At 34.5% G+C, this 23,493-nt stretch overlaps 1 protein-coding gene across 2 annotated transcripts in view; it reads left to right on the top strand.

The window, feature by feature from the left end:
• The window catches only part of LOC100166991 (histone-lysine N-methyltransferase PRDM16), a 108,138-nt gene that overhangs the window by 69,193 nt on the left and 15,452 nt on the right, over positions 1-23,493 (top strand). Inside the window, exons 1-2 of one of the 2 annotated variants that reach the window (XM_001945400.5) lie at positions 5,633-6,217; positions 13,250-13,656. In XM_001945400.5, coding sequence (XP_001945435.2) covers positions 6,208-6,217; positions 13,250-13,656 — 417 coding nt within the window. In that variant the 5' untranslated portion in view covers positions 5,633-6,207. Of the gene's footprint in view, positions 1-5,632; positions 6,218-13,249; positions 13,657-23,493 lie in introns of those variants that run through there. The other variant, XM_008183506.3, reaches the window with a different exon arrangement.

Below are 23,493 nucleotides of genomic sequence, written 5' to 3' on the forward strand. Positions count from 1 at the left end.
CGCACTGATGCAGCTATAAATCCCTACTTATGTAATATGTATATATACTATATACATATAGGTTCCATTTGAAAACTAGCTTAGCTCTGTGAATTGTTTTTATTTTATTTTTAAGTTAATTGAAAATTCGTTTTTCCCCTTTTATAGACAAGTACACGTTTTACGCGTATACCGTGGTATATAAATACGATATACCTACACTATATACACCGATTAAAATCGTCAAACAGCTTTTTTCTACCGTAAATAACTACCACTGCATCGGGACGACGACCCGGATATAGCGGTTTAGTTATACTCACTTTTGTATAATATATATAGGTATATAATATACATATCGTAAAAGTATATAGGTTCTCATCGTCGGACTAGCGATAAATCTCATTATATGTTTTAGTGATACGCTTCTTGTATATATATACGCGTGTTAAACGCATAACACTCGGATTTGCGTGACTCGCGCTTAAAACGACGCTATTACAACGAGAGGGGCTTAAACATTATATATATATACTTGTTGATATTCACCCTAAATAATGGTTAGTATATCATATATATTAAATGTAGATAAAACACCTCGTTCACTTAATATAAACCTAATATAGCATAATATATATAATATTATATAATATAATACTGCTACAGTGTTCGGTATATATGATATAGGTATACATATAGGTTCTATGAAGTAAAACAAAAAAGTTGTTGTATGTAGCTAGTATATACGTATTACGTATAATATATATATAACTGCTTGTTTATAGACTATAGCTATATCATTCGTGTAGGTACTTTACGATCACTTTACAACTATATTGAAAACTGTGACGGCATTATATACTTTAAATTTAGGGGTGTGAATTTAATGAACTTAAAATCTTAGAAAATTCAGTAAAAACTCTAAAAAAAACTGACGCAATAAAAATTTCAAAATTATAAAAATGTCAAAATAAAATATCTTGAAGTACCTAAGTTGTATGAGGTATAGGTACCTCATCTATATAAAACGTGTAGAACATTTCTAAGAAAAAAAAAAGAAAATGACCAAAACAGACAAAAAAGACCTAGAAAATAAAAAATGTCAAAAGATGCAAACTGCAATGCAGTAAAGTTCTCTAGATAAACACCCTACTGTGTACACCTCCTACCTATATAAAATGAAAATATACCTAAGTAAAAATGTAACGATCACGATAGTGTACATGGTGCATTTGTTTGAGTTTAAATCAGCTTTTACACCTATACTTATTAAATAATAATATTATTTAATATGCAGTATTATACCTATATGCTGTATGGCACTTCAGTATAGGTATAAGTATTGGATAAACTTGTAAGGGGGTTAAGGAGTGGAGGCATTCGCGAAGCGTCAACGGCCCGAAAGCGATGCATTGGTACACACACGCATACACACGGATAATATAAAGCAAAACTGGTATTACAGTATAGGTGAGGAGAAATGAAATGAAAAAATTCGTCGATTGTCTCTATGTACGAAATATGTGAGTATATGTGCTATTAGTATATTGCCGAATACACACGCACACGTGGAGACGACGACGACGGAATCGGATTGACGTATGAAAGCGCCGGGCGGTCCCCAGATAACAATTGCCTTCATGTCATCGCCGCCCAGGAGTCGCGCGGGGGACCGTCCGCGCGATTTGTGTGCATATATGTTATTACTGCGCCAATGACTTCCGGTAGCCCCGACATCCGGCCCCAACGGATTTTCGTTGTTCTACATTAATACACACACACACAGACACACATAGGTACATATTATACACAACGCATCGGCGGCGGTGTTCGTCCACAAGAATAAACGACCGATTATAATTTATATTATTACGTTTAGTTCATATATATTATTATGTATTATTTATACTGTAGTGGATCATTTATATATATATTATTCAAGTAAGTGACGGTGGCCCGCAATTATCGACCGGACACGTTGTCGTCGTGGGAAACTGGAAAGAAAAATACGCGAATCTGTTCCCTTTAATAATACATACCACTATATATAGTTATTGATATATATATAAAACAAAATATAATGTATATCAATATAATATTATATAGGTATATTATTATTATTGTTGTGGTGGTATATACTTAGCCAATTTATAGGTAGGTGCATATATTATATAATATGAGCTATTATTTAGAACAGCCCACTTATAGTTGGCGGATAATATATATATATTAGGTATATACCCTGTATACATGGGACGGTTAGCTACAGTCATCTGCGACTATACATTTTCGTGTGTGTCGGATATATATATATAGTTATACCTATATTACACACATAATAATTATGTTATGTAAGAGTACAATAAGTTTTTTATGCATAAGGGATGAAGTACAAGAGCAATGACAAAAAATATTAGATTTATATTATATAGTAAGCCAGTGCCCAGTATATACCTTACCTATAATCTATAGATTATATATATATATATAGTAAATATAGTACCCCCCCCCCCACCACACACACATAAATATTATAATATATTTATATGATATAGGCATTATATAAGCGTGCGACCATTTGATTATTGCCTTCTAGATATTACAGGTACTGCTAATATATACATGTATTATACTATTATGTATATAAATTAAATTAATAGTAAAATTAATATATTATACACAGTTTAAAAAATAGTGTTTAGGAATATAAAAGGTATGATTACATAATATATTATATATACATAAGCTATAAATAGAACATTGAACAATATAGGTTAATAAGTATATATTGTTTTTTTTTATGCTTACAGGCAATGAAGGCTTTTAGCGCGCTTTTACCACGTTCCCCCACAGTTCACAATAATCCACATCCTCAATTTTTGTCGTTCCCAAACTTTCAAGATCATAAGTATCTGCATAATAGATACTTTAAGAGGACGTTTCATCCGCATTTGTTATCTCCGACTTACACACATACGGCATACTTATAGCGAAAACTGTTTTGCGCGGGAAAGAACCGAGAAGGCTACAGTCATAAGTCATAACTAAGAAATTATATTTTCACCACATTGTCCACATTTAAATGAGAACTTTGGCTGTGCAATATCGTTTTTATGTTTTTCGATATCGGAACTTCAAAAAAGTTATTAAAGTTTGAAAAACACAAATAATAATGGTTTTTGAAACAATAAGAACTTTTTTCGTATAAGTGATATCAAAAAAATAAAAACGATATTGCACGCCCAAAGTTCTACTTTTTATGTGGTGATTATTTTGTTTCTTAGTTGTGACTGCATGTAGCCTTCTCAGTTTTTTCCCGCGCAAAACAGTTTTTGCTATGCCATACGTGTGTTAGACGGACACAACAAATGTGGGTGAAACGTCCTCTTAATACCGATTGGTACTTACTTGATATAATATATTATAATATTATCTTAGTGAGCATATTACGCGCACAACAGTATTTTACTAATTGCAGTGAATTTGCAAACGTAGGAGCTATATAGTTAGACATGATATTTTGTAATACATCATAGCGTTGGGTCGTATGCAATTTGACAGTAAATATATATATATATATATAATATCATGAAAAGTAAAATACTCGAGTTACACGTTTTCATATTACCTATACATAGGTAATAATTTGAAATGCGGTATTCGAAAACCGTAAACGCCCGCTATTAAACACGTATAACATGGCTAAATCTATTTATAATCATGTCAGTAACTATGGTGAGCGGGTCCCGGGGTCCGGACCCCCAACATTTTTAATAGGTAGTAGAAAAATTTTATAGGAGTGAATATTGTTTATTGACAATTGTAGGTATTAAGAATGATATATTTTCGTAAAAGCGCAAAAATAAAATCTGCAGTCATAAAGAGAATAAAAAAGTTTTTATTTTTGAATATTATGATAATATTTTGTCCTGAAATATCTACAAAAAAAATATTCCCTACCTCAGAGATTGGTTTTTGCCTTTTGGTTGCGGACTTAGTTTGGGTATATATAATAGTAAAGCAGTTTAGCAGTATACCAGTAAGCTGCAGCAGTGATGTACATAAAATGGTGTTATATAAATTATAATACGTTAACTTTTATTATATATTATAAATTAAGTGTATATATATTGTATATATACTATAGGTACATACAACAAGAGTTAAATATTATGTTTTGATAGACGACTTAAAAGTCGACCCTATAGCTATTGTTTTTGTGGTTGAAAAATATTCAAATCGAAGTATTGTTATATGCAGTTAGAAAAGTTTACACGACCATCAGAAAATATCCTTATAGTGTATATGGGTACCTATGTTATATATTATATACCTATATCTATATATAATAATATACAGTTAAAAAGTTAAAAATATGGTGTTCGTTTGCTATGTGGAAAAACTTTAAATACATATTTAATAACATATGTTTGGTTTATACCACGTCTTTAAAGAATTATAGACGTAATTTTGTTCGAATTCGTTTTGAAGTCCCACGTAGATATAGTTATTGTTTTTTTATTTTCTGTTTCGTACAGATTATGCGTTTATTACATGGGTACTATAATATATGTATAGATGGTTGTATATAATAAAACCACTTGTTAGATATTTCATCACATTTTCTATGTTGGTGTACCTATGTGTAAAAGTATTATTTGTATAACTATATTTATACGCATACAATATATTATATTAATATACCAAACTGCAGAGTAAATATACCTAGGTACCTACTACCTAGCATAATATTAACCAAATGTATTATATTAATTGAAATATTGGAAAAGGAAAAAGAGGAAACTTTTGAAAACTGGGTGTAAAAAACCACCGATCTAAAGAACTCTGGTATTTAACCTATTTGTATAATATTGAGTTGGTAATAATGTATATAAAGATACTATAACAAATTCGTATAGCAAAATCGATGCCCGGCGCCCCTAATAATAAACGAAGAGCGAAATAATTATAAAAACTCGAACAAGTCAACAAAAAAAAACCGTTTGCCCCAGTAAATATACCTATAGGTAAACACAATGCCCGTTATAATTATAATATAATATAAATGATTGCATATACGCTGCGGGATCTTATATATATATATATATAGCGTATATAGCGTACCTATATAATTTTATATTAACTTATCAGATTGCAAAATTCAAAGAATAAATAATAATATAATACAATATTAATTAAGAGCGAAAAAATGAAATCTCACTCGCGGCTTGTCGGCGCGGTGAAGACACCCCCGTAAACGGGACGGGCGAGTGGTCTGAGTCGGCGTGCAAAGGAATAAGGGCGGCCGCCGCGGATGACCGCGCGCGTCGGCGATGAGCGACGATGAGCGCCGTTGATGAGCGGCGGCGGCGGTGGAGGCTACGACGTCGACGAAGACCGCCACCGCGGCGGTGGTGGGGAATCGCCGATTGCAGCTGGCAGGGTGCCCGCCCCGCCCACAATCTCCGGAACCGGCTCCGCCCATCACTCGCTCACGTAAACACCGCATCGATGTGTGTGCACGACGGCGGCGAACGTCCCGGCGCACCCAAAGGAAGCGCGTGCGTGCGCATCGTAGTACACCGCCGCCGCCACCGCCGCCGACCCATCCCACCCCGCCGCACCCCGGCTGCGCGAACCCCGGGGACAGCTTCGGCGTCGTCGATCTCGTGGCCCGGCAGTCAACAGTCCGATCGCGTCGATCCGGTTCGCGGTCTGGTGAACGCAGCGCTCATCATCCGTCGCTATCACCATTCGTCGTCGGTCGTCGTCGTTTAGTCGTCACGGACGGTTGATCTGTTATACATAATATATTATTATTTTCTTTTTATCGTCGATAATAATATTATACGACGGTATGTTTTTTGACGGCCTATCATAACTTTATTTACTTACAACGATATTGTTATTATTTTTTTGTCACACCTGGTCGATTTATTTTACATTTATCGATAGATACAGATATTTATATAAACGGTTTAAGTCGAACACCGCGCATAATACGGTTTCGTACAATAATCACTAATCTCCTATACGATTTTCCCGATTGTGCAACACACTCGCCGGCTATATTAGCGACAATACACACGTCCCGTGTGGGTTATTCGTCTTCGGATCGAACGGAGTGGTTTGTTTTTTTTTTCGGAGTGACATCAAAAGTTTATTTGCAGCCTCTTGGAGCCAGCAGTCGTGTATGACTCGACGTCCCCCCACCCCGTCAAGGCTGACATGAGCAGAGGTGAGTCTTTATTATTATAATATAATCAGTAACTCTATAAATAGGTAATATATATTTTTATATATTATTATAATCTCATATTATGCAAGTATAAAGTATTTTTTAATTATTAACATTATAATCGATCCGTGACATCTATACCTATGATTTATGTTATTTTTTGTTGTTAAGTGAGTTATATATAATATTATATAGTTAATATTTAAATATTGCAAAGTATTATTGTAGGTCCACCAATAGTATTATTATACATGACTTTTAAAATTGCTGTAGGTACTTATATAGTGTACGTGTACCTAATAATAATTAACTACTAAAATACGTTTATCAGAAATAAAGGCAAAAATATAAATACAATTCGTCTATATTTACAACAAAAGACTATTATTATATCTATAGGTATCAATTGGCTTTACTAAATTGACATTTCACAAGGATTCAGTTCTTCTATATTATATACTTATCATTACTTGTTGATTTAATCATTGATTATTTTAATAGTTTTATATACAGACCTAATTACTGTTGTTATTTAATTAATCATGTTAGTACAATATAATATATTATGAAGACGTAATAGCAAACATTAACGTTAAATTTAAAATGTGAATGTTAAAATTAAACATATTAGATGTTTATAATGTACAATATAAATATAAATAGAATGTATCCTCACATATCTTTACGGTTATCACTTATGACTTATTAATATTGTTCTACCTAATTAAGTGAGTATTCGAAGCTCGTAGATTATCTATATGTTCGTTAGTGACACTCCGTGTAGAATGTAGATAATATATTTAATCTAATATATTTTAGGTTTTTTTCATATGAATTATCAATGTAAACTGAACATTTGTTCGGTCATTTCATACGAAGAATGTATGGTTCATCGTTCATGTCTAAATAGACAATCAGGTCATCGTACATGCAGCCCGTATATAGGCCGACATTAGTTTGGGGATAGTATATTATTATTGTATTGAATGGAATTACCGAATAACCACTAACCATATTATTCCTGCACTATCGATAATAATGGTGCATACGAATAACAAAATAATAGTATAGACGTATAGTATATATAGGAATAAGTATTATATTGATGATTTTATCAAGGTAATTTGTTATACCCAAAGTAAAGATGAACATTTTATTATGGATTCATTTGAACATACGATTTAAGCAAATATTAGTTTTCATATCTATATGATGTGCAGGTTGCCTGCAGATATCGGATGCTTACTAATCTGTCTACCTATGAAGTATATTATTCATTACTATAATATGTATACTATATCTAGGTATTATATTTTTAACTCGAGTGTATAACTTTAGTGTATAACTTATAGGTATTGGTATATAGGTAACTAAGTATTGATGATTATTATGTTTATATAAAAATATGTTTATATACATAATCCAAATACCTCTCACTCGCTCATACATCGCTATATCTCAAAAACTACAAAACGTGCTTACTTGAAATTTAGAATAGTGGTTCCTCTAATGATCTAGAAGCGCAATAAGAAAGGATTTTCCAATATCGGCATTTTAAAGAGGTGATAAAACATGGATCTTAAAATTCACAGTGGAAATTTGTTTGTATATAAATGGTGATCATTGGTTACACGGGTAGATCAGGTTTAAGCATGTATCAAATTGTCACACTTATGGCCCCGAATAAAGAAAAAAAGTATACCTATTAAAACAAATGTATATGTGTAGCGCCACTAAAATTTATATTATACTAATCTACTCAATTGAATTTGACAAAAACCTCTAAGATTGTTTTTAGCTATGTCAGAAAAGTTAAGAGAGTAATAGTAGTTAAAACCAAGTTAAAAATATACCAAGTGCTAAATTCAATCATCTGTGACTTACGGTTGCTCATTTGCCCATATAGGTCAAATTATTTTCCAAAGCTATAAATAGCCTATAAAGTACATCATTGGCCCTGATTTGCCTGTGAACTGATATACACTATAACTGAGATTCACTCAAGTACACCAGGTATAGCGTATATTATACCATATATTATATAGGATTTAACACAAAAAAATAATTCTCATTGGTGAAACCCGGATATTCAGCTGGTTCGTATATAGTTATTAGTTTTAAGAAAAAAATTAAAATATGGACCATCATATAGATATATGCAAAAATATTTATTTAAGATATCTACAAAAAACTATAGTTTATTTGATTGATGAGGAGGTTATACACGAATTTGTTATTGTCTTCTTTACATAGATACTCACAAAAGACCAGATTTTACATTTATAATAGGTAATCCATTTTACTACTCTTTTTTTTTAATACTAATTAAACCATGAATTGATCCTGATATTTACAACCATATTTAAAGTTGAGAATATATTAATTATAGGGCCTTCTGCAGGTTTTTTTTGATATTTTAATTTAAGTTAGTATGATTATTTTAAAATAGTATTTTTTTTTAAACATTGTATTTAAAATAAGTTTCAAATTATTTATATAATACCTATAATATATTACATTACAAAGTATATTAAATATACCAAAATATCCAATGTATTTATATTATTGACACTCGTCGTGTGAAAAATGTCTTCTAAATAATATATAGTTGGATCAAATTTTACGTTAGACCGTATAAATAACTCGTGTACATGCGTGATATATATATTGTACTAAAAAAAATATATATGATGCTTGACAATTTTTTTTATTGCTTACTTATATTTTTGGGGAGTATAATATCTATACACCGTGAAACCTCGATACACGCATGTCTCAATAATATAATAGTCCCCTCACGATTGCGATTTATATATACGATTGCGACGGTTCTTATAGACTGAACAGGTTTCCATGAGACAATTTCACGTACGTACACGCTACCACAAATATAGTCCCCTCGTGCGTAACGGACGCGGACCGTAAAAATCCGTCAAAATATTGAAAACACCAATTCACGGGAGACTATGGCAAAATATAAAAATCAACACTTTAAAAATAATTACCCCACGTAATAGCCACGGGGGAGCAAAGTTCAAACGCGCACTTTAAAAACGTCAAAACTTCATTATAATATCATTGCGATTCGCCGCGTGTCAATTTAAAATAAGTAATAAAGCACTTTTGGATCGACAACCAATTTCCTTGTCTATATAATATTATCATTGATTTTATAATAAACTATATGTTATGAAATCAAAGTTATTATATTCGATAATCAATACTACCTATATATCTATACAATTTTTTTATTTTTAATTTTGAAAGGTTTGATGATTCTTCATCACGCTAAATAAGCGTTTTTAATTAAATGTCATACCAATCATTTATTTATAATTATTAAACCAGATATTAACAATAGCTGTTGTTTTCACACATAATATTATATAATATTTTATATACGACAATAATTATTATATATACTGTACATTGCATTACAAAATGATACGGCCGTTGTCGTTTTCGCCGATTAATGCCTATTTATTAATTATGTATAATAAATTATATACCATATTAGATAATAGATGGGTACCTGCTATGTCACATTATGTGTATTGTATTTTATTGTATATTAATAAATGTTAAAATATACACATTATGCGATTCATGTGAGCGTTATGTGTTACCGAAATACTTAGATCGTCGATAACAAGACGTGTGCGTAAAGATTTAATGCATTGGAAAATTGCACGTGTTTATATCGCTATTTGACAAAAATAATATTGCAAGTTTTGCCTGTCGAAGTATATAATATTATAACACGCTCTTGATATAATGGGCTGACGAATTGGCACATCGAGTTGGAAAATATCAATAATCGTTATAATATTATTATTGTACTATTTAATACTTATTATTTTTACTATCATTAATATTATTATTACGTGAATACTTTACCGGTGATCAAAGGAATAATAATAGGTAAATTTCCTCATATCGGTTCCGATTACTTAGAAATAACCACGATAACGTTTGTACGATCGATTACTACATATATGTTTTTTTCAAAAGTATTTCCATTCATCGTGTTACTTGGTTCCCATTGAACACTCGCTTCGCGTACAGCTATTATTCATGAACGTATATATAATATAATAATATAATAACAATATAATATTACCGCATGACCGTATATTAAACGAGCGAAAACGCCATTAACGAGCCTGACTTTTTATTATTATACGCTAACCTAGTTGTCGTTACGATAATAATCACTGTAATTATATAGTTATCGGGACAATGCAATATTTATGTGTACTTTTTGTATATATATATATTATATGCGTTTGGATACGATTTACGTAGCGTGTTCAGCATCTTTAAGTTCGCGGTAATGGTGTGATTCTGTTGATCCGATAAATATAAACAATTTTGATAACTCATATCGTAATTTAGTCATCGAATGCGTCACACGATTTATTACTATCGAGTTAAAGAAATAACAAACGCTGTTTTACACACCGTGATTTGTAAAGGTTCGTAGTTATTATTTCTAAACCTCCCATACCTTTATCCAATATTTTATTTGTTTATTTGTAATTATAAGTGATTCATAATATGTGTACCTATATAGACTAATATTTATTATTTATTTATTTAATTTAATTCCATATGAAAATGAATAGAAAACTCGTGTGGGGGCCTAGGAGTTCTAAAACAAATTATATAAAAAATAACACTTCTATTTTTTATACATGATTAAAATTAAAATAACTAACATTGATTAGAGTAAATTAATACAAAATTATTAATTAATCAGAAGATTCCAATAACTATTGCAAAATTTTTTTTTGAATAAATTAAATGGTAGGTTTATTACGGAAGATGGTATTTTGTTACATAATTTGATTCCAATTATTTTAAAATATCTTCCACATGTGTTTTTTTTAGATCTATTTATGATAAAATTGTTTTTGCGTATCTTGTGTTTACTCCATGCAATATTGGTTGTAATAGATTGTAATATTTGAATAGTTAGAGAAAATACTGACAATATTAATTATTTCTATGATTTTCTCTATCATTTTATTTTATAATTTGTTGACACTTCGTAAGTATACGTAATCGTGTATCATATCTACGTATATAAACGTTTTACGAAAAACACTCAACTTATTATTATTAGTGCAGTATTTATTTTTTGTCTTGACTGGACCTCGAAGCCGCCGAGTGCTCGAGTAGTGATAAGAAAGAAATCCTACACGATTAGGCCTGGGACAGACGGTGTTTGCTTCTTTTAATCTCGCCTGGTGTCCAAACATCATGTCTCCTAGGGGATTTGGCTGTAAAAAAAAAATAAAAATAAAAACAAAACAATATCCCTTACTTCGACCTTGTGGCACAATCTTTGAAACCGCAAAAGAGTGTTATTAAACAATGTCGTCAACGAGCTGTTGATCCCAGGGTAATAAATCGGCGCGGGGACGATTTGTACAAATATTTGTACTGTCGACCTTGAATGTGCGATACAGAAACCTCAAGATAGAGATTGCCTGTCTTTTTTTATGATGTCTTGTATGACGTCAAGACCCGTGACTACGAGCTGCATGTGCCCAACAGTCAACTGTGTATTGCGCCCAAAGTCAAAACGATTATAAGCATACTATAGTAATACCTATATATATAATATTTTAATACGCGTATAATAATATGATGCAGATGTTTTAAATACAGAAGCAGTGGTTTGTATATCATTTTCTCAAAATTATATAGGTACCCATTTCGTTATTAAAAAGTTTCCCTTACATGACCTTTAGCAATTATCGTTATATTTCACTCGTTACAAAATAAAATAATATTGCATTATAATATATTGTATACATTACATTATATTCACCTTCACGTTTTTATACACACTACCAGCTATAATGCGTCCCTCGATATTTGTCACGTGCATACTATGAAATTCAACGGCTTTCATATGTATACGTCACAAACATTGTTGTACGCGTTTATAAAGTCGGATAGTGTGTGTATATAGAAACGTGTTTGGAAGTAATTATTGTAAATTTTTTTTCGTAAAAACTCCCTCAAATGCTCTCTATATAAACCGGGTATATGAATTAAGTTGTAATTATATTATACATATATTATATAAATATTAAAACATAATGTGGTTTGTATGTCAGGTTTATGGATGTAATATTTTTTTTAATCATTCGAAAATTATATGTTTCATAGCTCCTTCGTAAAAACACGCATATTTCTCGAGAATATACCTACTTTAATCGAATCCATTAAAATATCGGTTAACGCAGAGTTCGCCAACGGTTAATGTAAATTTCGTAAATTCACAGAATTTTCCAGAAATATAATACGTGCAAATGCATTAAATATATTATAATAATAGGTAGGTACACTATTTGATCGATAAATCTATTTATATAACCACGTTGTTTACTGTTTTGATATTTGATCTGTCACGGTATCAGCGTTATTTAATATGTAAAACAATAATCCGAGGGTAAATAATTTTAAACAATAATAATAATGTATTATAGGTATATATTATTATACTATGACTGACGACTGTTAAATGTTAATGATTGCATTTATTAAACTCATTGATAGGTACGTGATAGTATTGTTGAGAAATGTTCTTAAAAATCAAAAATACACATCGAGAAAAATATTAAAATATTAATATTTCATGCTCACTGAAATATTGTTATCTACCGCTTCCTTGTGCCAAACATGATATTACCTATAAAATGATTAAAACTAAAACTGTATGTTATGCGCCCAATTTAAAATATAGGAAAACACAGTAAAGCCTTTAAAGACAAAATACAATTTTATAGGTACCGATTTATTTCGATATTCATTTGGTTCAAATTAAAATGTATACTCAGTTGGTCCATAGATACCACTAAAAAGTTAAAGGTACATCATAGTATATTATATAAAGTACGCTGTCCCTGATAAATATGTACGATTCACATTACTCATATATTAATATAGGCACGCACTTTGTGTGTAATAAGTGTATGTTTATCTGAGGAGATTTTAACGACTTTTTTCACGTTTTCTCAGGCAGTAGCGACGATGGAGGTGGCGGCGGTGGCGACACGGACGCCGGCCGGAGCGACGACGAGCGTTCGTTGTCCAGTGACAGTAGCGGCGGCGGTGGCGGCGTCGTCGTCGTCGGAGACGGTTGCCGGAGCCGGAGCAGCAGCGCAAACAGCAACAACAACAACGGGAAAAAAGACACGATTGCGGCTGTCGACGAGGTTGGTAGCGTCATCGGTGCGGGTTTGAACAACAGTTTCAACTTTTTCGAGCTGCCAGCCAACGCGGCCGCCATGCCGTACAACGTGGAGTTGCGGAACGCTGGCGCAAGTGGCGTATGGACCAAGACCCAGCTCCCCAAAGGTGTCAAGTACGGACCGTTCCTGGGCAAATGGGGCCCGAAGCCGGTGGACTCGCGGTTCGCCTGGGAGGTGAGTGACGTGCAAACTACATAAATAACAATATATTATATAAGAAAAAAAATCGTTTCAGCCCGTCGTTGGTATACCGTACCTATATTATATACGTAATTTTGGTCCCCTTTTTTTTCATCTTCTTATTCTCCTCTTGCGCTCGCGCCAGTCTAAACCTATGGGTATGTATATGGGTAAATAACAGTAAACACCGTCGTCGAGCGGGACAAGAGTGAATGTATGTGTATATATATATACAATATTATATGTATAACTGTAACATCGCTATAAATATTGTGAAAAAAAAAATGTGCTAGATCTCGGAAACGCACGCCGCCAACGGAAACTATCGCCGCGGTGCGGGTACGCACAAAAGGTGCGAAGCTGCAAAAAAGAAACGTCACACTCTGACAGTTGTCGGAGGGACGAATCGACGGATATAATATAATGTCGCTGAGGTGTCGGATGACCCCGCAGGGGATCTCCGCGAGATTAGCTTCACATCACACTCTCATTCACACATCTACGCACAACCGATACAATTATATATACATATATATATACGCGATAATATGTGTGTACGCGTATAATAAGATACGTGCGAACACCTCACCGAAATCACTATATATAATATGTATGTATATAATATAAGCCGTATATAGGCCGCCCCCGTTTGCAGTTCACCCCGACTCGGTGATCGCGCGCGCCCGAGTAAAAGAGAGAGTTTAAGTATAAAACCTCCGATTGTTGTCGGTTCGATCCCTTTTCAATAATGTACGTGGCTACGGGCTGCGTTTTACCGCTGGCTGCAGCGGTCTGTTTGCCGCGAAGGTTTAAAAATATTTGTAAGTATATAATATTCACGCAAAACAATAGATAAAGTATTATATATAGGAATGTTTGGACGAGTCCCCTAAATATTATTATTTATTACCAGTCGAAGTTCGTATTTGGTTTACATTATATTATGATGTGCAACGTCGTTTATGTATATACGATATAGTATAATTATGTAATATCCTCCTCTTGCCTAACCTTCAAAACAACAACTTATATCTATAATTAGTGTTGTGTTATTTTTCAGTTTATGCAAACCAAAAGCATTGGTAATGTCCAAAATCATATTTTATTATCATTATTACGGTTCAAAACTCGAAATATGTTATTGGCAGGGTGCAAACCCAGTATATGAGACACCCCGCACAGATTATTATAATATGTACAAACGATGTATACACGATATAATGTATTGTCATTGTGCAGATTTTCGACGGGCAAACTCGTCTCGTTTTTGGTTCATTAAAATTTGTCCGCCCGGTCAACTGGAAAATTCGCCGGCACCTATATATTCGTCGGTGGCGTGTATGAGTGCAGCGCTTATACATAATATTATATTATCACCACCGCCGCGCATTGAGCCGCGCGTATAATGTGCATACGCTGTATACATTATAATATGCCGCTGGTAGTAGGTATCTATCCATATATGTACAATATATACATATTATACGGACACGAACACACACAATCCGACCGCCTAATGTCCGCGAACCCATTGTCCCCACGGCCGAGGTGTGAACTGATCGAATTTTATGGTCGGTATCATCTGCCCCCGGCGGGCGGTCCGGGTTTACAGTGTGCAGTCCGCGACGAGGAAGACTACTGCGACTATATTATATCATATACATATATATAATACGTTCTATAGGCGGGCACACATATACGCTTATTATATTCTGCCCGGGCGCGCATCCATAATAATAATAATATAATATAATATAATATATTATGGTGAAATCCCCGCGATAATCTATGTTATTATGCTGCAGTGTACGCGCGGATGCAGGAATGTCGAGAGATAATTTCTTGACGCGATTTTCGGCGTACCTCCATCATGGCCATATGGGTTGTTCCGAGGTATGCTCACACTGCTGCAGTATACATAACACGATATTATATATGTATACACACACACACACACACACTACACGTATTCTCATACAATCGCACCTGTTTATACACGCGTATGTATATACGACAACGGCGTGTATAAAGACGACGAGACGCCGATCCGGAGAGTACTTACCCGAGTATTCCTTTCCACCATACCGCCGTTCAACCACCCCCCCCCCCCCCACCCCCCCCTCACCAACGCAAACTACCGAGATACGACGGCGCTCGTGGATAACGACAGTACTACAATAATAATAACGTGTGTCGTATACCTGGTTACGGGTTCGTTATTATCATACATTTTAGCGTCCCTTTGAATGCCCGACGTGTACCACGGTCGACGACACTAAGTAGAATGCCGAAAACGCGTTGTTATCGCGTCACGCGCACCAACGCCGATCTTACTCACGATCGCTTGGTTGCTTATTCGACTTAACAGGTATAAATGGTTAGTTAACCGTAGACAGGTCGCTTAGGTGCATATTATGTGTTGTATTTTATAATAATATACAAGTTAGGTACAGACAACCGCTCTCGTTTATCGCTAAATCGAGTGTCGCGCGGACAACCGAACACGGTTCGACAAAATATGACAATGCACTCTTCGTATATTATTATATTACTATAATATAGTCTTTCATACCTTTTCGTTATTAACGCTTACCAATTTATTACATTACAAAATCATATTTTAAGCGCGCATCTAACTGTAAGTACTTATATACGATACGAGTGCGTTATGTAATAATGTTGCACATTTGAAAAATGTGTATACAACTATAAAAACAGATAGGTCGTGTAGGTAACTGTGTAAGAGTGTAAACGTTAACACCCTTCGATATTCAAGTACTTTGTATACAATTAATTTTTATTCATTACGGTTTCGTCGTACGATACTTATATATTTATTATTTGTTACATTTTTATTTTTTACTCCTGTTTATAGTCTCAAATCTCGATGGCATAGTCGGTGTTTTTTTCTTCCACGTCGTGTTGTCAATATTATTTCGCATCGTTCGTTTCCAAGTCGTACTCTCGTTTGCACGCGAAAACTGACGAGTACACGAATATTATATTATTGTATGCTATTTTCATTTCACACCCGATAGGGTGCATGGTTTCGAATAAATGTATTTTTAGTTCAAAAGTTCATAAATACCACAGCTCAAATGTATTTATAATATTTATCTGACAATTATTAATATAATACTATGAAGTGTAATTTTAACGAGAAATAAAACAACGAACAAACAACTCGTATAGGTATTACCGAGACATAGGTGCGTATTATACTGCAGAGTTGTATGTCTTCCGTGTGATTGGCAGAGGGTAAGGAAACCCATTTTCGATTAATTTTCCAGACAAAGACGTGAGCGTGATAATGGCGGCAGTTCTATAAACTCAATTCAAAATTTGTTTGTTTTTCCGTGCTTAGGTACAATATTATATGTACAACGATGATGACGACGTCGTAGCAGCAGCAGGACGTATGGTCGGCGGGTAGGGGGGTGGATATGTGTGTGCGCGCGCGCATTACGCACACAGCAATAATGGTTTTTCATCAATCAAAGTATATAGTATAATATTACACTTGGCGGCGGATATTGCCTCAGCGTCATCTGTTATCAGCATTCACACATCTGTAAAAACCATTCGGAGCGTGATGCTATCCACGGGCCCGGAATGATTTCGTGAAAAATTGGCTTATATATATATATATATATATATAATGTTGTATGTATGTGTGTACACGCGTTATTTATTAAAATCACGAGGGTTTTTACCATTTGTGGAGGCGACGTGGCACCATTCATCTCAATCATTTCCGCGGAGGAATTCGCGCGCGCGGAGGCTGTTGCGCCATTGCTGATTTGTCAGTTAAACGTAACGGAAAACACTCGCGGCGGCGGCGGTAACGTCGATTTGGCTCAGGTTTTTCTCCTCTTCCGCCGAATGGTTCCGTCTACCCCACCATCATCCACTGCCGCCACCCCCTCTCCGCACCGAGTCACTTGAAGAAAATATTGTTTTAATAATACCCAATCTGTGCGTGCGAATATCCCGACGATAGTCCCTGCAGTAGTGCTGTATATAGTATATAGCTCTACGAGTCATGTATTTTGTATAATATACTACTTTATTCAGACTCCACGATCGATAACTACCCGCAGCAGAGCAAATCAGATATTAATATATACGATATACCTATTCTGAAATATTGAAAACCGGAAAGATTTCGGTCCGAATATTTGTCGTTTGATGTTTTTGACGACGATTTTTCGTTTTAGCCTTTTGGCATTTCTTGTGTGTATATTTTGCTTGCTTTACTTTCTCTGTTGTTATTATTTTTTTTTATATTTAACCGTTAGACGATTTATATAATTTAAGGGATATGTGAAAAATTCGAGCGAAACGTTGACTGCAGGCTGTTTGAAACTGACCGCAAGTACATAAAATAATATCGTGTTTTCCCCGTGCAAGTTGAGGTCGGTATATATAACCACGCCTTCGTAACCGCACACGAAATGAAAGATCCGGGACCAGCGTTTGGCTAATTGGACAAGACCCGCCAACCAAGCTCCACCTTTTCAAACTTCACCGGAGCGGAAAAACGATTCGTTTTCCGTCTCGAGTGGTCTTGGAGAAGAGAGAAGTCGGTTTTTTTTATTTTTTTGTTTGTTTATTTGCTCGTGGCCTGACGACCGGAAAAATAGTTCAAGCTGACGAGCGGAGAGAGAGCAAGAAATTCGGGGTTGGTTGATAATTCGAGTGTCTCATATACCGTGTGCAGTGGACCCCCCAATCAGAGTCCTTATTATGTATTTTATTTTTTTTTGCATAATAAATTGCAAACGTATAAAATATACCTATACAATATTATATACCTTCTAAGAAAACAGGTAAAAACCGTCGTCGTCGTATTCAAATTATTATATTTATAATTTTTTCCCCGACCGTATTCGCGAACTGCAGATGTATTGAAATTGTATGCAAAACGTCAAGTGTTCACTAAACCGTGACTTTGTGCAAAATCAAAAAAATGAAAAAAGACGTTGAACTGTCAAGATTTTTATGAGGGGTGGTTTTTTTTTTATTTTTTGATCTCAAATAGCCGTTTCGCGCACGGACAGTTATCTGTACTTAACATTATGATATAACTTATAAGATTATTCGTTCCCCTCCTGGACGAATGAAACTGAAAAAAAAATAACACAGTAGGTACGTGTTTATCATGTTGCCAATTATACAAGAGAAGGGCTGAAAGACAAAAGAGAGGGAATTACATATTATATTATACATTGTGTCCCGATCCTAAACAACTATATAATATGTGTGCAGCACGTGACACCCTCGGGCCGATGTACAAATTAAACTCCACTTTTCCATTTATTATTTACGATCGAACGTCGTCTTCGGAATATTGCGAGTGTTTTTCATTCTTTTTTTTGTTTTTCGAAAAACTTTCGTTTTTTTTATTAATTCCCTCGACAGTACGATATTTGCGCACCGCACGCGCTGTATTGAAACTACTGTGATGTAATACTATAGGATATGCCTAAAAAAGTTTATAGTAAGGAACGCTTAGTATAATAATAATAATGTTACTATGTTAGCGATTGTTGTCGTAACCGACCTCGTCACCCTCAGTAGGTATATTAGACGTATTATGCTGTTTAGTAGGGAAACGATTCCGAAGATTGTATTCATACGTGATACAGTAATAATATTGACAATTATGATGTTATAATTAGAAGGTGATACGTAATTAACGTATATTTTATAAAAATAATTATTTATATCCAACGATCATCTTTATGCCCTTGTCGGTGAATGGCATAGAAAACGCCCGAGAAACTTTGATCGCGTACACAAAAATAAATTAATAATCATAAACATATATGTAATATTATAATATAGGATAGTTGGGCATTGTTTCGATGTACGTCTTTTGTCGGCATCGAGTTTTTGTTAAGAAAACCTGCAACAGTTTACCGGAGTTTGATTTATTACGGGGTCCCCGTCGATTTTCCGCCCTTCGCACGCACGTTCTCGGAATTATTTAATTTCCCGCATCATTGACACATGTTGTCTGATGCCGTTTTGTGCAGCGTTTGTGTGTTGTGGAAGAAGGGTCGACGGCAGCAGATAGGAAGAGGGTTGGTTGTTCCCCGTATCTATCTATCTCTCTCTCACTCTCTCTCTCTCACACACGCTCTCTCTCTCACTCTTTACATGTTTACTATATACAGTATATACACGTATAATAATATACGCGTGAATCGCAGTCACTATATATATTGTAATATCACACAAGGGTTGGGCTCGCGCGCGCGTCAATCCCTCGCACACGCGTTATCTCTTTCCCCGTGTGTTATTGTTTGTCGGGATACGGTCCCGTGAACATCGAGGGCCATTAACGTCCACGTCCTATAATATAATATATTATATACAATTATCGTTTATAACATTATTACCGTCATGTGTACAATGACGATAGGATAATACGAGTACACATAATATAATTTTTATAATAAATCGCGTTATTATTATGATTGCGTGTGGATATAATTTCACGTACCGCGCTTATACGGTGCATCGTATATTTAATTGCACATATAGGTCAAGACTGAAGACTGCATCAGCATCCGAGTTGTATATAATAATATAATATATCGTGGACAGGATCGGTGCAGCCCGGCACGAAATTCGAGAGGGGTCGTGGAGAGACGCGCAAGGGATTAATATTATTATCGCCTATATAATACGTATGTGTGTATGTGTGTGTCTGTATAATATATATTATATCGTCCGCGGATGCGAGTGGCGTTAATGAGTTATTACGGTCATCTCCTCGTCGCACATGATATTTAAACGGGCAAAGCGTCCGCAGTGTCAGCTGCTGGACGGACCGCGATATTGTGCATATAAATCATTCAACGTGTATGTATAATGTGTGTGATGGATATATGCAATGCAATTATATATTATGAATATGATGATATTAAATGCAATATTTCAAAACTCGACCGTCGCGTTCCTAATTTAAAAGGATTTGTATACTGAAAATCGAAATTTGGTACACTGCAGTCGTCCTACGATATTAATATATATAATATAAATAATATTTCGCCGCATTGAGTCTACATAATTTTGACGACAAAATTTGTGACCATTTAATGGCCTCGAACGCGCGTTACCTGCATATCATATTCAGCAATATAAATATTATACATCATAATAATATATTATCTCTTTCGACTTGTTACGGGATAAATTACATATTATAGTTGCGATGTCGACTATCCGTATTGGATTGTTATATGCCTACTACGACAAATATGCGTTGAAGTGATTTAAACGACGCGCTGGCTAATGGCATAGGTATTATCTTTTGCAGTGATATTTCGTTAACGTTCATTATTACGACTTGCGCGAACAAAAAGCCCAAATTGGTTCACGTGTGACCTATAACCAATATATCTTATTATAACGTGTAGTATAAATTAATATAGTATAATAAAATGTATTATATCAAAATGTTTTCAGTGTATTTGGCTACGGGTTATACATTGCGCCGGTCCGATCCATATTAGTATAGCAATGTCGATATAGTCATATTATGAGTGGTAGATACTCGCGTATTCGCCGTAGTAATAGTATAACGCGTTTTTATGATAAATATAATATGCCGCTAACTTTTTTATTATCGCGTAAAAATGTTAAATTGTAATATAATTATACTGCAAACGCGATGTTTTATTGACCGTGACCTACGCGCGTGTGTACGCGAGCGACTACAATGCGGTGACAAGAGTTAGGTAATTATGTATGGCAGCAGTGAATGAAATAAAACGTGTTCATATATAGTATTGTTCTTAAAACGAAAAAAATCAATAACGTCTCAGTTTTTGTTCGTGTTTTAAATAAATTGCGATTTCTTGTCTTATCGTAATTGTCAAGTTTCTATAACTGTATAGTGTGTATATTGTACGTACATATATATACATAATATATATATATTATAGCACGTGTAGTTGTTAATATGAGATCGAAAACATACGGATTGGAAAGTGCTCGTCAGCATTTATTTTTTTATTTTTAATAACAATAATACAATTATTAACTATTGCACAATACTGTATTCCGATAAGAATGAACGATATATCTGGATCGAACACTGTTGTTAACAAAACCCCTTCGCTTTCAATATTAATAATGCGTACACGTAAACTGTTTTTACGACTGACATCCCTTATACTACACTTCTGTTAGACAGTAGTCCTGTTATTAACGCGACCGATTCACCCGAGGCAAACACATCGGTTGTGTATATTTATGAGGGGATTCAATCATCCCGATTCTCGCCCTTTCTGAGAGTTTCTTGAACACCTACCTACGAGTTAATTATTATATAAAAATGTTTGAACTTGCTAAATTAAATTTAAATTTTATACCCTTGGAGAAATAAAATTCTTAATACGCATATTACATACACGGATTTTTATTTAACATATCCTTTAGGAAATTGTTCAACTGCGAACAAACAATTATTATAATAACATGTAGTAAAACAAAGTTATTAACTTATCCTACTTTGATACATAGACTAGCACAATGCAAGATGATTAGCATTCACAAATTTTAAATTCAGAAAGTTACTTGTTTTGTTATAACCTGCAGTAATCTTTTTCGAACTTTTTGGGTTTTTGAATTGGGAATTTATAACAGCTGTTACCTGATTCTTATTATAATATAATGAAATACACATATTATAATATGTAGTGAAGTACTATAAATTAATGATAATTATAATTCCGCGGTCTTCTATAGAACATTATTAAAGTGTATCGATCGTTCGTGTATACAGGAAGACTGTATAATCGCGATCCTATAGTGCTGTATACAATTTTTAATAAATACAATGTCCTTTAATATTTAAGTTGGGTATTAATGTTGACAATTTAAAATACCAGATTCATAAACGTTAAAAAAAAAATAATAATAAATTACTCAAATTTCCTAAGAATTGCATGTTAACGATGTAAAAGAATCAACCTATAGTGTGATAAAAGGTTGACGAACTATATTAAACAACCACGTGTGAGTTGTCTTTTGCAGTCAGCGATTTAGGATAGAGAAAACGATGTCAGACGTCGGTGGAGGTGTAGTATAGTGAGTAGGCGTACCTATGTACATACATAATATATCGCCGATGAGTGGAAAACCAGCCGCACGTGCGCCCCCGAGGAGGAAATATACTAGCTAAGTACGAAATAAAGGTTGGCTGTCGAGCTGCAAGAGTATAATATTCGTGGTGCGCAGCGCAAACACAAAAAGGCCGCCGTTGCGTGCGTTACATATATATACCTACAGTGTATAACTCGATGTGATATATAATATATGTACACGACGCAATTATTCACAAGTTGGTTTTTGATAAAACAGCAATAACGTTGCAATAGTGCCGTCGGCTGAGTTGGGACCGAATCCCTTAGAACGGGGGATGGTACTGGCGGGGCGTAGAAGAAGGCCCGGCCGACGAGGCGCAAGCGCCGGAAAGGAGATTTAATATTAAATTATATAAAACCTCGCGGACAGAGGTCGTTTAAAAATTCATCGGCTACCACAAAACAGCCGCGGGAGGATCGTCCGCCGTGGCAGCATTATTATGTTTATAAACGTAAGCCCAGCCCCGTTGCCTTCTCTTTTGCCAAAGTTGCAGTGCGCGTATAAAAAAAATATATATATAAGCTGTAGGTGCGTAGGTATATAATATAAACGTTGGTATATTTATGATTTGGAGTGATGCCGTTTTACTTACGCCAGGAGCGGCGGTAGGCATTTTCGCTCCCGCAGAAGTCAGACTCGTCGGGCGGCGCGACGACGTTTTTGTTTCGTTCG

This window comes from Acyrthosiphon pisum, chromosome A2, assembly GCF_005508785.2.
Source record: "Acyrthosiphon pisum isolate AL4f chromosome A2, pea_aphid_22Mar2018_4r6ur, whole genome shotgun sequence".
Lineage (NCBI taxonomy): Eukaryota > Metazoa > Arthropoda > Insecta > Hemiptera > Aphididae > Acyrthosiphon > Acyrthosiphon pisum.